Source organism: Ptychodera flava, chromosome 21 (assembly GCF_041260155.1).
Source record: "Ptychodera flava strain L36383 chromosome 21, AS_Pfla_20210202, whole genome shotgun sequence".
Taxonomy (NCBI): Eukaryota; Metazoa; Hemichordata; class Enteropneusta; family Ptychoderidae; genus Ptychodera; species Ptychodera flava.
In genome coordinates, this window is record NC_091948.1 from 33124768 (window position 1) to 33141496 (window position 16729).

The 16729-nt window shown below is 36.6% G+C and overlaps 2 protein-coding genes across 2 annotated transcripts in view; both read left to right on the top strand.

The window, feature by feature from the left end:
* Window positions 1–10758, top strand: part of LOC139120965 (apolipoprotein(a)-like) — a 48403-nt gene extending 37645 nt beyond the window's left edge. The window contains exons 7-15 of the mRNA XM_070685552.1: window positions 298–357; window positions 1501–1767; window positions 2974–3033; window positions 4595–4861; window positions 5332–5583; window positions 6851–6910; window positions 8061–8327; window positions 9117–9176; window positions 10463–10758. Coding sequence (XP_070541653.1) covers window positions 298–357; window positions 1501–1767; window positions 2974–3033; window positions 4595–4861; window positions 5332–5583; window positions 6851–6910; window positions 8061–8327; window positions 9117–9176; window positions 10463–10758 — 1589 coding nt within the window. The remainder of the gene's footprint in view (window positions 1–297; window positions 358–1500; window positions 1768–2973; window positions 3034–4594; window positions 4862–5331; window positions 5584–6850; window positions 6911–8060; window positions 8328–9116; window positions 9177–10462) is intronic.
* Window positions 10759–13716: 2958 nt separating this feature from the next.
* LOC139120966 (apolipoprotein(a)-like) overlaps window positions 13717–16729 on the top strand; it is a 65658-nt gene continuing 62645 nt past the window's right edge. Inside the window, exon 1 of the mRNA XM_070685553.1 lies at window positions 13717–14002. Within this exon, the coding sequence (XP_070541654.1) occupies window positions 13717–14002 (286 nt within the window). The remainder of the gene's footprint in view (window positions 14003–16729) is intronic.

The window sequence follows — 16729 nt, forward strand, 5'->3', positions numbered from 1 at the left end:
AACAATTTTATGTATTAAAATGGATGTACAGTTTAAAAATGTTTCAATCTTGTTGGTTTGATGCCGCCTGAAAAGAATGAAGAGACTTGCTGTACTGAAGGAATACAACTTTCAGTCATTTTCTAAAGCTGAGGACGTATTGTAAGAAGGATAGGTTTGATAATGCATTTTATGGCAAATATATCGTTGCTTTATCTTTGTGCGATTTTACTGTTCACACAGTGACTTTTCATTTAATAAGAGTATTCTCACACCGTATTCTATTTTTCACTAAGTATACGTTTCACTTTTCACCAGAATCAACACCATCACCTATGACGGAAGCCCTACCACCAAAGACGAAAGCTCCTTTAGTAGGTTAGTGCTAGAACATAAATCGTATTTTAATATTGTACGTTACTATTATTTATTGTTACCCCATACATAAACATCTTCGATCCAGAAGGAAAACTTGTATGCCGTTAAGTCTGGTTATTTTCTGTGAATATATAGCCATAAAATACTACTGTTTGCATTTCTCCTAAGTGTATTTTAAAAAGAAGAAAGTAAGTCATCTCGAATCTCGAGGGTTAAATAAAGTAAACGCTTAAGATCCTATTTCCAGTAAGAGTTACTCCCTCTCTTACCAACGTAATGTGCAATGATTGCGGCAGATGAAGTATATCAATGACATAAAGTTACTCTTTGTTTTTGGACCTGACCTTTTGCTCATTTCGTTCTTTGTATTAGACAAGGTAGTAGCTAAGTTATTTACTGCGTGACATTCTTGAAAGAACCTCTTTCGAAGCGATCAAAGTACGGTAATAACTGATTGAATCAACAAAAAAAATCAACATCCTGAATGATATGGGAAGACATTTTCCTTTGGAGTGCAAGGTATAATATCATTGGTATGTTTGTGAACTCAACCACTTCTAAAGGCATGTTTCATGTACTACAGCCCACCAGGCGCGACACATTCCGCTCATATCAAATAGCTTGTCAATATGTGTGTGTTGCCATTTAAGTAACTCTATCATCAATTGGTGATATACATAAAGAGCACACACATGGTCTGCAAACTAACATGACACAGGAAAGGGTTTAGATTCACGTGTCTGTTGGAAAAGACTGGATATAGGCGAACGTTTGCCCAGGGCAAATATTTATTGGACTTTCATCGCTCTGCTTGCCCAACTTTTAATCAAACAACATTCTTTTCAAGTGACTTGAGCCATTTAATATGATCTTCAGTTATTTTTACTCGTGTGAGAAAGTACTAAATAAGTTTTGGACAGAATACATAACTGAGAACATACAACGTTATTTTGGGTGAAATTCTCTTTTGTATCAGTCAAATATTGTCGTTGACGTCGACAGCGTTCGTTTAACATTTCGAAATACTTGAGTTTCTTAATTTTGCAAGTAGAGCCTGTCTACTCTCGACCCTTGCCAGAGAAGTTTATGTCTGTATGTAATTTGAGCATCGATATTCATGTCAAATGCATTTTATCTACCAAGAATCATCAAATGAAGTTTATCATGAAACTGATGGCAGCGACTACCGTGGAGCTGTTTCAACAACTATAAATGGTAGAACATGTCAAGAATGGACAGAACAAAGTCCGCATTCGCACAGCAGGACGCCAGTGAATTATCCAAACTCAGGACTTGGAGAACACAACTTCTGTCGTAACCCTGACGGTGTGGACGGTGCTTGGTGCTACACTACCGATGATTCGGTTCGTTGGGAATATTGTGATATTGGTCAACCAGCTGAAAAAAGGGGTATGTATGAGTTTCCATTTTAGCGCCTGGATGTAAAGGGGTGCTGCTGATAAACCGCGAGCAGGTTGAATTTCTGAAGTCCTCGTGGCATTAATGCTTTATCATAAACAGTTTGTGTAACTGAGTGTATGTTACAACATAAGGGTTTGTGCCAATCATTGAGCATTGCCAATCAGGACTAACTACATGGTATAATGATAGTCACTGAAGCAATAATGCTGGACAAGTTCCTTTAGCTGCCTTGTTTAGTATCTTTATGAGTTAATCAGATGCGGAACGGCTAATATTTTCTGAGATGAAGAATATGCTAAACGCGCTTTAACAAGAAAGTTTGCATTGTTAGCGTAAATTGGCCAGTTTGCTTTCGATGTTAATTATTTTTCTATAAAATTCCAGAATCTATATACAGCTAACACATACTTGAAATGCTAATCCCCCTCCAAAATAATACTTGCTGTCTCGCCAGCCTATACTTACACATTCGAAATGCATCTGTTATCAGTTTCACTAGCAGATCAACGTCAAAGACGTTACATACTTATTGCAGAAACAATTGATCAATAACAGATTATAAGTTGTTAAAGAGAAGCAAATGCAAACGTTTAAACAACCTTCGTGACGTAAAAATGCTGCGTATGTCTTGAAAATCCAGCATTTAATACATTCGGTTTCAGAAAGCGCAATTTGCAGAAGCTGCTTCACATATTCCATTATAAGACAGTGTAAATTAATATCATTATTATAGATTCTTAAACACTTTCCATCAATTCATTGCTAATTGATAAATCATACCATCAATGTGTGACCGAAGTCTTGCACAATGTCAACATATTGCATGTGTCTTTCAAGATAACAATATTCACATTCTAAGCACATGTCGATTCAACTGAATTCACTTGGAATTACATGTCTTACGATAATAACAATTTTACGTATGAAAATGGATGTACACTTTAAAAATGTTTTAACCTTATGGTTTTGATACCGCCCGAAAAGAATGTGCTGAAGGAATACAACTTTCAGTCATTTTCTAAAAGCTGAGGACGTATTCTAAGAAGGATAGGTTTGATAATGCATTTTATGGCAAATATATCGTTGCTTTATCTTTGTGCAATTTTACTGTTCACACAGTGACTTTTCATTTAATAAGAGTATTCTGACACCGTATTCTATTTTTCACTAAGTATGCGTTTCACTTTTCACCAGAATCAACACCATCACCTATGACGGAAGCCCTACCACCAAAGACGAAAGCTCCTTTAGTAGGTTAGTGCTAGAACATAAATCGTATTTTAATATTGTACATTACTATTATTCATTGTTACCCCATACATAAACATCTTCGATCCAGAAGGAAAACTTGTATGCCGTTAAGTCTGGTTATTTTCTGTGAATATATAGCCATAAAATACTACTGTTTGCATTTCTCCTAAGTGTATTTTAAAAAGAAGAAAGTAAGTCATCTCGAATCTCGAGGGTTAAATAAAGTAAACGCTTAAGATCCTATTTCCAGTAAGAGTTACTCCCTCTCTTACCAACGTAATGTGCAATGATTGCGGCAGATGAAGTATATCAATGACATAAAGTTACTCTTTGTTTTTGGACCTGACCTTTTGCTCATTTCGTTCTTTGTATTAGACAAGGTAGTAGCTAAGTTATTTACTGCGTGACATTCTTGAAAGAACCTCTTTCGAAGCGATCAAAGTACGGTATAACTGATTGAATACAATGTGCCCTCCCGGTTATCAGCATAATGACTTTATGGCAACGTCTGAACTTGGGCACAGAGAGTACGGTTATATATATATATATATATATATATATATATATATATATATATATATATATATATATATATATATATATATATATATATATATATATATATATATATATATATATATATATCATCTTACAGTCATCAAGCCGTATGAAAACAGTAATGCCAGAATTACCCATCATCGCATTTCGCAGACCAGCGACAATCGGGAACATCCTCCACCAAAATCGGCTCAGACATGCAAAATCAGCTCAAATAACTATGGGTTGTAAACCTTGTCACACTCCTCGATGCTCTTGGTGCTCAGTCATCGAAAACACCAAAATATTCATATCTACAGCAACAGGTGCCTCATTTCAAATTAAGGATGACGTCAACTGCAAATCAAGCGAAATTATATATGCTCTAACCTGTAGGACCTGTCAAATTCAATATATCGGGAAAACATCTCAATCATTTCACAAGAGACTTAATGGTCACCGTTCAAATATCAGAACAAACAAAGTCGACAGATCACCGTATGTCGTTCCACACTTTAGGATACCCGGACATACCATCTTAGACAATGCTCTTTCAGCTACAATTCTCTGCCTTGTTCGTGGCAATGATCCAGAAACTACAAAACACCTGGAAAGTCTTTGGATCTCAAGAGCTGGGACAATGTATCCAAACGGACTTAATGACTATGAACCATCAGGCATCTAAAATTAGCGTTTTCATGTGACTTTTATGATTTGCTATGCAGACATGCGCATTACACCATGCTTTGTTCTGGTTTTATTATCATCAGTGCTTGAAAAAGGTGTGCTAGTCATACCGAAACGTCGCCGTCAATCAAATGTTGGGATTGGAAATAAGGTAGACTTTGAACATCTCATCAGTTCGTAAGTCACTACAAGTATATATATATATATATATATATATATATATATATATATATATATATATATATATATATATATATATATATATATATATATATATATATATATATATATATGTAATTTGAGCATCGATATTCATGTCAAATGCATTTTATCTACCAAGAATCATCAAATGAAGTTTATCATGAAACTGATGGCAGCGACTACCGTGGAGCTGTTTCAACAACTGTAAATGGTAGAACATGTCAAGAATGGACAGAACAAAGCCCGCATTCGCACAGCAGGACGCCAGTGAATTATCCAAACTCAGGACTTGGAGAACACAACTTCTGTCGTAACCCTGACGGTGTTGACGGTGCTTGGTGCTACACTACCGATGATTCGGTTCGTTGGGAATATTGTGATATTGGTCAACCAGCTGAAAAAGGTGGTATGTACGAGTTTCCAGTTTGATGCGTGATTTTCTTGATTCGTCCTGAAATCAAGGCTTTTATTATCAATTGTTTGTGTTAGCATATGTAACGAAAATGTAGTTTTTGGCATACACAGTGCATTATCAATTAAGATTACATGGTAGCACTATAGGCTCTGAACGAAAACCTGTCGACAAGTTCCGCATGACGACGTTTTCGTTATCTTTACGAGTAAAATATACTCTGACGTTGGGCAAAGATATTCTGACATCGGGGATAAACTTTACTTCAGATATCAGTTCATCCGTTTTTAAGTACAACCTGTCTCATCTCCACCCCCTTTCCTGGGATGCTTGTGAACGTATCTTAAGAATGGTGATTGGTTACAAGAGACATCACATTTTGTAAGTTTTCATCGTATATCAGTTAATTCAAATTAGATAATTATGACAAATGCATTTTATCTCCCCAAAACCATCAAATAAAGTTTATCATGAAAGTGACGGCAGCGACTATCGTGGAACTGTTTCAACAACTATAAATGGTAGAACATGTCAAGAATGGACAGAACAAAGCCCGCATTCGCACAGCAGGACTCCAGAGAATTATCCAAACTCAGGACTTGGAGAACACAACTACTGTCGTAACCCTGATGGTGTGGACGGTGCTTGGTGCTACACTACCGATGCTTCGGTTCGTTGGGAATATTGTAATATTGGTCAACCAGCTGAAAAAGGTGGTATGTACGAGTTTCCAGTTTAGTACCTCAATTTAAAGGGGTGCTGCTTCAAAGAGGCAAGCAGGTTGGATTTCTGAAGTCCTCGTGGTGTCAATACGTTTACCTTAAAAAGTTTATGCAACTGAGTGTATGTTACGACATAACAGTTTGTAGCATGTATAGAGCAATCAAGACTACATGGTACCATGATAAACACTGAAGGGAGAAACCCGGATAAGTTTCTTCAGCTGACTTGTTATTGTTTACTTTATTTGTGAGTTAATCAGATGTGATAGGGCTAATATATTCAGAGACGAATATTATGCTAAACGTGCTTTAACATAAAAGTTTGCAATTTAAGCGTAAATTGGCCAGTTTGCTGAAGCTTTCGTTATTAATTACTTTTCTAAAAAATTCCGAAATCAATAAAGCTAACTTTTAAAATTAAACATACTTGAAAGCAAATCCCCCTCCTGACTATACTTGCTCTCTCTTCAGCCACTTGTGACACATTTGAAATGCATCTGGTATTAGTATTATAAGCAGATCAACGAGAACGACGTTAGATAGTGAATGCAGAAACAAATTGAACAATAAGAAATTATTAGTAGTCAAAGAGACGCAAACGTTTAAACAACCTTCATGAGGTGAAAATGCTGCTGCATGTCTTGAAAATGTAGCATTTAATACATTCGTAAAGCGCTATTTGCAAAAACCTAATGGTCAGATGAATGTAGCTGCTTGAGATATTCCATTATAGGACAGGGTAAATTAACATCGTTATCATAGATTCCCCAACACTTTCCCTCAAATCATTGTTAGTTGATAAGTCATACCATAAAATGTGTAACTGAAGTCGTGCATAACGTCTGAATATTGCCATATGTGTCTTTAAATATATAAGTGTTCACATTCTAAGCACATGTCGATTCTCCGACGAAGGACAATAGAGTCCAGTGTGTTCACTAGGAATTACATCTCTCCCGATAATAACAATTTTATGTATTAAAATGGATGTACAGTTTAAAAATGTTTCAATCTTGTTGGTTTGATGCCGCCTGAAAAGAATGAAGAGACTTGCTGTACTGAAGGAATACAACTTTCAGTCATTTTCTAAAGCTGAGGACGTATTGTAAGAAGGATAGGTTTGATAATGCATTTTATGGCAAATATATCGTTGCTTTATCTTTGTGCGATTTTACTGTTCACACAGTGACTTTTCATTTAATAAGAGTATTCTCACACCGTATTCTATTTTTCACTAAGTATACGTTTCACTTTTCACCAGAATCAACACCATCACCTATGACGGAAGCCCTACCACCAAAGACGAAAGCTCCTTTAGTAGGTTAGTGCTAGAACATAAATCGTTACGGTATTTTAATATTGTACGTTACTATTATTTATTGTTACCCCATACATAAACATCTTCGATCCAGAAGGAAAACTTGTATGCCGTTAAGTCTGGTTATTTTCTGTGAATATATAGCCATAAAATACTACTGTTTGCATTTCTCCTAAGTGTATTTTAAAAAGAAGAAAGTAAGTCATCTCGAATCTCGAGGGTTAAATAAAGTAAACGCTTAAGATCCTATTTCCAGTAAGAGTTACTCCCTCTCTTACCAACGTAATGTGCAATGATTGCGGCAGATGAAGTATATCAATGACATAAAGTTACTCTTTGTTTTTGGACCTGACCTTTTGCTCATTTCGTTCTTTGTATTAGACAAGGTAGTAGCTAAGTTATTTACTGCGTGACATTCTTGAAAGAACCTCTTTCGAAGCGATCAAAGTACGGTAATAACTGATTGAATCAACAAAAAAAATCAACATCCTGAATGATATGGGAAGACATTTTCCTTTGGAGTGCAAGGTATAATATCATTGGTATGTTTGTGAACTCAACCACTTCTAAAGGCATGTTTCATGTACTACAGCCCACCAGGCGCGACACATTCCGCTCATATCAAATAGCTTGTCAATATGTGTGTGTTGCCATTTAAGTAACTCTATCATCAATTGGTGATATACATGAAGAGCACACACATGGTCTGCAAACTAACATGACACAGGAAAGGGTTTAGATTCACGTGTCTGTTGGAAAAGACTGGATATAGGCGAACGTTTTGCACAGGGCAAATATTTATTGGACTTTCATCGCTCTGCTTGCCCAACTTGTAATCAAACAACATTCTTTTCAAGTGACTTGAGCCATTTAATATGATCTTCAGTTATTTTTACTCGTGTGAGAAAGTACTAAATAAGTTTTGGACAGAATACATAACTGAGAACATACAACGTTATTTTGGGTGAAATTCTCTTTTGTATCAGTCAAATATTGTCGTTGACGTCGACAGCGTTCGTTTAACATTTCGAAATACTTGAGTTTCTTAATTTTGCAAGTAGAGCCTGTCTACTCTCGACCCTTGCCAGAGAAGTTTATGTCTGTATGTAATTTGAGCATCGATATTCATGTCAAATGCATTTTATCAACCAAGAATCATCAAATGAAGTTTATCATGAAACTGATGGCAGCGACTACCGTGGAGCTGTTTCAACAACTATAAATGGGAGAACATGTCAAGAATGGACAGAACAAAGTCCACATTCGCACAGCAGGACGCCAGTGAATTATCCAAACTCAGGACTTGGAGAACACAACTACTGTCGTAACCCTGACGGTGTGGACGGTGCTTGGTGCTACACTACCGATGATTCGGTTCGTTGGGAATATTGTGATATTGGTCAACCAGCTGAAAAAGGTGGTATGTACGAGTTTCCATTTTGATGCTTGATTTTCTTGAGTCGTCCTGAAATCAAGGCTTTACATAGTGAATGCAGAAACAAATTGAACAATAAAAAATTATTAGTAGTCAAAAAGAAGCAAACGCAAGCGTTTTAAAAACCTTCGTGACGTAAAATGCTGCTGCATGTCTTGAAAATCTAGAATTTAATGCATGAGTTTCTGAAAGCGCTATTTGCAAAAGCCTAACGGTCAGATGAATATAGCTGCTTGAGATATTCCATTATAGGACAGGGTAAATTAAAATCGTTATCATAGATTCCCCAACACTTACCATCAAATCATTGTTAATTGATAAGTCATACCATAAAATGTGTGACCGAATTCGTGCATAACGTCCGAATATTGGCATATGCGACTTCAGATATATAAATATTCACATTCTAAGCACATGTCGATTCTCTGAGGACAATAGAGTCCAGTGTGTTCACTAGGAATTACATGTCTTGCGATAATAACAATTTTATGTATTAAAATGGATGTACAGTTTAAAAATGTTTCAATCTTGTTGGTTTGATGCCGCCTGAAAAGAATGGAGAGACTTGCTGTGCTGAAGGAATACAACTTTTAGTCATTTTCTAAAAGCTGAGGGCGTATTCTAAGAAGGATAGGTGTGATAACGCATTTTATGGAAATATGTCGTTGCTTTATCTCTGCGATTTTACTGTTCACACAGTGACTTTTCATTTAATAAGAGTATTCTGACAGCGTATTCTATTTTTCACAAAGTATACGGTTCACTTTTCACCAGAATCAACACCATCACCTATGATAGAAGCCCTACCACCAAAGACGAAAGCTCCTTTCGTAGGTTAGTGCTAGAAAATAAATCGTGTTTTAGTATTGTACGTTACTATTATTTATTGTTACCCCATACATAAACATCTTCGATCCAGGAAGGAAAAGTTGTATAATATTGTACTCTTATATATTGTTACCCCGTACATAGACATCTTCGATCCAGAAGGAAAAGTTGTATGCCGTGAAGTCTATTTATTTAATATATGTGAACATAAAACCATAAAATACTACTGTTTGCATTTCTCCTTACTCTATTTAAAAAGGAAGAAAGTAAGTTATCTCGAATCCCGAGGTTTACATATCTAAACGCTTAAGATCCTATTTCCAGTAAGAGTTACACCCGCTCTTACTAATGTAATGTGCAATAATTGCGGCAGATGCAGTATATTAATAAGATAGGATAAAATATGATAGGGACAAAACAAAAAATGCACTAAGTGATCATAGGTTTCCATTTTTTTTGGAAAAACGATATCTGGTCACTAATTACTTGATTTCAATACTTATTGTGTTATCATAAGCAGAGTTTTATGATGGTTATACGTTCGCAGACCTTACCTTTTCAACGGAGGAATGTTTAAGCTGATAGATATTTGGATTGATAAGGAAAGAGACATTCATTCATTTGAAGATTTTGTTTTGAAAATGAAACTGTCTAAATCATAAACTCAATTTATGTTAGTTACGTTATTACATGCACTGGTCTTTCAAAAGAGTGAAAAGTAAGAATGATCGTGTCACTTTACAATATTTGTTATATTAGCTTCTGCATAGCTAACATTGACCTTGCCTGTATATAATTCACCGTTTATATTGATGTGACTGTTCCATACCTTTATCTTTATGTTATTGTCGTCATATTTAGCGTCATCACAATTATTACAATGCCCATTGTTATGTTTTGGACCGTTTAATCATCTAATTCACGACAGTTATTTCAATTCTTATTCAAGTGCTTTCAAGCATGTCTTTGTATTATAAAACACCGATCGAGAATTGGCATTCATCACAAAATTAACAAATGCAAAATATTATTCTCTTTAATGTCCTTGCCCATGCCTTTCATAATAATAACTGTATTTATTTATATTCACTTCAAAATGTACAGACTTCGGTAATCAGTTCATTAATTTTTCAAGTACACCCTGTCTTATCTCCATCCACTTTCAAGAGTTGCTTGTGAATGTATCTTGAGAATGGTGATTGGTTACAGAAGGCATCACATTTTGTAAGTTTTCATCGTATATCAGTTAATTCAACATATATATTCATGACAAATGCATTTTATCTACAAAGAACCATCAAATGAAGTTTATCATGAAAGTGACGGCAGCGACTACCGTGGAACTGTTTCAACAACTATAAATGGGAGAACATGCCAAGAATGGACAGAACAAAGTCCGCATTCGCACAGCAGGACTCCAGAGAATTATCCAAACTCAGGGCTTGGAGACCACAACTACTGTCGTAACCCTGACGGCGTGGACGGTGCTTGGTGCTACACTACTGATGCTTCAGTTCGTTGGGAATATTGTGATATTGGTCAACCAGCTGAAAAAGGTGGTATGTATGACTTCCATTCTAGTCGCTGAATGTAAAGGGAAGCCGCTCAGAAGCCGCAAGCAGGTTGAACCTCTTAAGTCTTCGTGGAATTAATGCTTTTATCATAAACAGTTTGTGTAACTTAGTGTATGTTACGACATAACAGTTTGCGGGATGCATAGAGCATTGTCAATCAAGACTACATGGTACCATGGTATGCACTGAAGGGAAAAACCTGGACAAGTTCCTTTAGCTGACTTGATAAGTTTCTGTATGAGTTAATCAGATATGGGTAAGGACTAATATCTTCAGACATGGAGAATAAGTTAAACGCGCTTTAACAACAAAATTTGCATTTTAGCGTAAATTATCCAGTTTCCTTAAGCTTTAATTGTTATATTATATTTATTATATATATTATAATTATATTTCTATAAAGTTCGAAATCCATATACAGCTAACTTTTATAGTTACACATACGTGAAAAGCAAATCCCGCTCCACACTACTCTTGCTGTCTCGTCAGCCTTTTCGTCACATATTTGAAATGCAACTGGATTCAGTGTCATAAGCAGATCAACAAGAACGACGTTACATAGTGATTACAGAAACAGATTGAACAATAACAAATTATTAGAAGTCGAAAACTAGCAATGCAAACCTTGAACCAACCTTCGAGACGTAGAAATGCTGCTGCATGTCTTTAAAATCCAGCGTTTAATACATTCGTTTTTAGAAAACGCAATTTTCAAAGACTGATCGTTAGATAAATGTAGCTTCTTCAGATGTAAGACAGGGTAAATGAACATCATTATCATAGATCTCCCAAGGTCCATCAAGTCGTTGCTAACTGATAAATCATACCATAAAATGTGTTACCGAAGTCTTGCATAACGTCAGAGTATTTATGTATGTGACTGTCAATATCAAGAATATTCACATTCTAAATACATGTCTCAAATAAGTTCAGTAGGCATTACATGTCTTGCAACAATAACAACTTTATGTATTAAAATGGATGTACAGTTCCGATTTCAAACTCGATCGAGTATGAACAGCTGAGAGCAAGCAGCTCTACGACATCTATGAATGCACAGTGGATATATACCTGTACCAGTTATTTTATCTCGAAAAATTATGCATATCCTCAGACGTCAAACATACCGAATTCACCATCCTATAAAGGAATTTGTGAGGGGATTAAAGGTGATTTTGTTGCTGTACGAATAAAACATTCGAAGGTATTTACATCGTCTGCTCGTATATTTTAGTTACTTGTTAGTTACTAGAACTAAACTTCTTTTAACAAGCCAAACGAAAGTTTTACTTTCTCTATAGTATCTTACATGGTTCATGCCAAGATTCCTCGGCACAAACGCTGTGGGTTCGAAATCATTTCCATATTAAAAGATACCTCACTTGAGGTGTGGACTGACTATCAATCGGTGATTGCTCTACAAATATTACGGATATGTGTCAAATTCATCTTTTGTTCTACTTGACCGTATTTTATTTACTCTCTGGGGAATCATAAGCCATTCATTCGGTAACGCGGAAATTTTGCGCGTTCAGGGGATTAGCGTAGATAGATGGTTTGTGCCGGGCAATCCCTTCATGGTATCCGAAACCCGCACCGGACACGATCATGCCCTGTTAATCTCATTGACAGATACAAATCGGCAATATAATATGTGCACCTTATCTGTCGCGAGCATTTTCAGTGCGGTTGGATTTTTTGTGGCTCATTTATGGCTGTAAACGATATAACTCACACCTAGATACTTAAACTCGTCAACGGGAATCTTGTCGTATATAGCTGTTCTATAATGATGCACTGTCAAACTGGGACCGTAATCCTCAGCAGCGTAGACGACATGTAAACACTGCACTTTATTTGACCAGCCGTGAACGATTATGAGAGGTGTCGGCAAAACAAACAAATTTTCAATGCGTTCGTTTGTATGTTTTTGTTACAACTGTACTTGCACCTAAGTGCAATGCCCATGAACTGACTGCAAAACAACAAATTTTGACCATAATCATAATGACGTATCGGATTGACCTTTGTCTTAATCGCTCAGCTGTTTTATGAACATACCAACAAAGGTCACTCGAACGCGTAGCTCTAGGTAGTTCGGTTGCAGTGAAAATATAATTCGTATTGTAACTATTTAAAATACAGGTTCATTTCAGTATCGTCTAAACAATAGGAGAATGGCGCTGCAGGCATCGAAAGAACCTCTTTCGAAGCGATCAAAGTACGGTAATAGCTGATTAAAGTACCAAAAAGCAACACACTGAATGTCATGGGAAAACTTTCTTGGGGTGTAATTGGTATAATATTATTATGTTTATGAACTCAACCACTTCTAAAGGCATGTTAAACGTACTACAGCCCACCAGTCACATTCCGCTCATACCAATTAGCTAGTCATTATGTGTGTGTCGCCAATTAAGTAACTCTATCGTCAAATGTGGATGTAAAGAAAGGATCACACACATGGCCTGCAAACTATCATGACACTATTAGTCTGATTGCTAAAAACGAAGCGTTTGGTTCCACGTGGCTGTTGGAAAAGACTGGATCTAGGCAAACATTTCGCACAGGACAAGAAGTTTATTTGACTTTGATCGCTATGCATTGCCCTATTTTTAAACAAACAACATTCTCTTCAAGAGACTGGAGCCATTTAACTTAATCGCCATTTACTTTTATTTGTGTGAAAAGTACTAAATAATATGTGGACAGAATACACAACTGAGAACATAAAATGTTATTTTAGATAAAATTCTCTCTTGTATTAGTCAAATATGGTCTTTCAAATCGACAGCATGACCACTTCTTTGAGTTCCTCAATTTTTCAAGTACACCCTGGCTAACCTCTGACCCTTTACAGAGGTGTTAATGAACGTAGCTTGGGAATGATAATTGGATACAGAAGGCATCATATTCTCAAAGTTTTTAATATAAATCTGATTCAGTAATTTCTGCATCGATATTCACGACAAATGCATTTTATCTATGAAGAGACATCAAATGAAGTATATCAAGAAACTAATGGCAGCGACTACCGTGGAACTGTTTCAACAACTATAAATGGGAGAACATGCCAAGAATGGACAGAACAAAGTCCGCATTCGCACAGCAGGACTCCAGAGAATTATCCAAACTCAGGGCTTGGAGACCACAACTACTGTCGTAACCCTGACGGCGTGGACGGTGCTTGGTGCTACACTACTGATGTTTCAGTTCGTTGGGAATATTGTGATATTGGTCAACCAGCTGAAAAAGGTGGTATGTACGAGTTTTCATTTTAGTACTTGATTTTCTGAAGTCCTCATGAAGTCAAGGCTTTAGTTATAAATAGTTCGTGTTAGTATAGGTAACAACAATATAGTTTGTGGCATGCACAGTGCATTGTTAATCAAGATTACATATGGCACGATAGGCTCTGAACGGAAACATGTTGACAGGGTCCTTATCAAGACGTCTATCGTTATCTTTACGAGTTTAATATACCTTGGCGTCGGGCAAAGATATTCTGAATCAAGAATATACTTAACATGATTTTAATGAAATGTCCACTTTGAACTTAAATTCCTTAACCTTTTTAAGCTTAAGTTAATTGTCAACAAGACTGCGTCGCTTAGAATCACCACCACGTCTTATAAAGAATAGACGTCTTAGAACTCACATTTTGAAGCAATGAAAGTTTTCAGCAAGTTGACCAAAATTAACATGTCGGACAAATTCGGTTAATCTAACCACATTGCATTAGGGGGTAATATAAATAAGACTGCTCTTTTTGAATATGTACTTTTGTAAACATAGAATGGGCTTCTCAAAATCCAAACATCGAACAACTTTGCATATGACAAATATACACCTGGAGGGAGCTTTATATAGCCTTATTTGATCAATTTCCAGTTGAGGTGACAACACTATAACATCATAATTTAAAAATATGATAGGAACAAAACAAATATAGGGACCACAATGCAGGATAATTATATATAATCCCCCCGTATTCCGAACGAGTGTGGCTGCGTCGCGGACGAGTGATTCCCCGTGTAGCGGCCGTATCCCTCCGACCGTAGGCGAGGGGGGATACGGCCGCTACGGGAATCACGAGTCCGCGGCGCAGACACACGAGTTCGGAATACGGGGGGATTATATATTTATCACATGCATAGACCCAGTTTTCCGTGAATAAACCTTTCAGGAATGATAATTACTGCGAAATAAGGAGAGGGAGTATTTTACAAGAGTTCATACGCTTGTGTTATGCGGTCGTCACTGGGTCACAGCTGACTTGACTGCGCTCAGCTAGCTGTACATGTCGAGGTTAACTTCGAGCACGCCGAAGCTGCTCCTATGGATAATTAGCATCTCTAGTAGGGCTTTTTCTGTGCGAATCAAGCAGAAATAGGAAAGACTATGGATTTTTAATACAAGGTATTTATTTGGTAATTACTATAACATCAATTTGAATGAAAATTCATTCATAAAATTATTGGACGTGCAAGCACTAGGTGCGGGACGTCGCGACTCTCAGCCGCAGTATACGGCTACCGGGAACGGGTTATTTTTGTCAATATTCGAACACCATTCAAAGAATTATACTTTGCAAAGTTTGTATGAAATTTTTAAAATTACCAATTATTATGTGTTACGAAATCATCAATTGTATGTTTAATATTTTACGAATAAAATGATCTTGTTTAAATATAATGAAGAACAGTGTTCGGCACTGACTCAATCGATAAGACTACGAGCAACGAGTCTTTCTGAGCTCAGACGCGGAGACGACGGAAGTTAAACAACACGGTACAATACAACGTGGTGCACACTGCACACTGCACACTAAACATGCATAGACAAATCAATAGCTTGCACCTTAAGTGCACTGATAACCTCGTGAACTCGTCGCTCTTAAAAAGCACAATAGCGTTTCTTCTGATGAGTCCGGAGTATCGTCATGTCATTGCTGTCAGAAATGATGAACGCCCTTCGCTTCCTCGGCTCGACCCGGGGGCTCGATTCGTTCACTACCACGGCAGCATTGATCGTGATGTTGAACTTGAAACCCGTCAATGTTGCTTCAGTAAACATTCTTACTGCTGCAGGGATGATTGGTACGTGTCTTGGGTTATCGGCTATGCTAATCATGTTGTTTGATGGACATCGACAGATGCTCTTTTGACGAGGTAGACAACACAAAATGCCGGTAACATAGCGTATTAAATATCAGTGGTGTAGAAATCAAACGTTTCAATCGCAAATCAACGACGAAGAAACGCAAATTCATAAACATTCTAGTATCGACGGTGTTTTGTATTCTACACATATATTTTAATACTCTATATTTCCTTGTGCTTCATTACCCTCCCACTTTTGCATTTCAGAAATTTGAAAATAATTTCTGAACAGCTGATTTTTTGTTTATGTTTTAAAAGTAGTCCGGGTCCCATATCCACCACATGTGAAATATGGATTCATCGTAGTCATATACCTATAGTGTGACGTCATACTATAGGGATAACTGGGTCTATGTATGTGATAATCGAACATATTATCGTAAATAATCAGGGTATGACGTCAAAAAATCCACTGTTATTGACAAAACTATAATATAATATTTGATGACATTCCCAATTCATATACCGTTAACTTTTATAGTTAGACAAATAAAAGCCAATCTCTACACGACAGTTAATGTCTTGTTATATTTGTCGTTTAACGTTTGGAATACAGTTTGAATTAGTGTCATTACCAGAATAACATGAAGGACGTTTTTCTCAATAACAAATTATAAGTAGTCACAAAGAAGCAAATCCACTTAATAGATATGTCAGTCTCATTTTAACAGCTTATGACATATTCTAGCAGGGAGTAGTAAGATAATTGATTCCATGGCAAATGTAAACTTGTTAGCTCTCTGTTTATATTTTCTGTCCTCACAGTGAGTTATCCTTAGAGTAGAGTATTCTGACAGCTTTATTGTGATTTTCGTTCAACCAG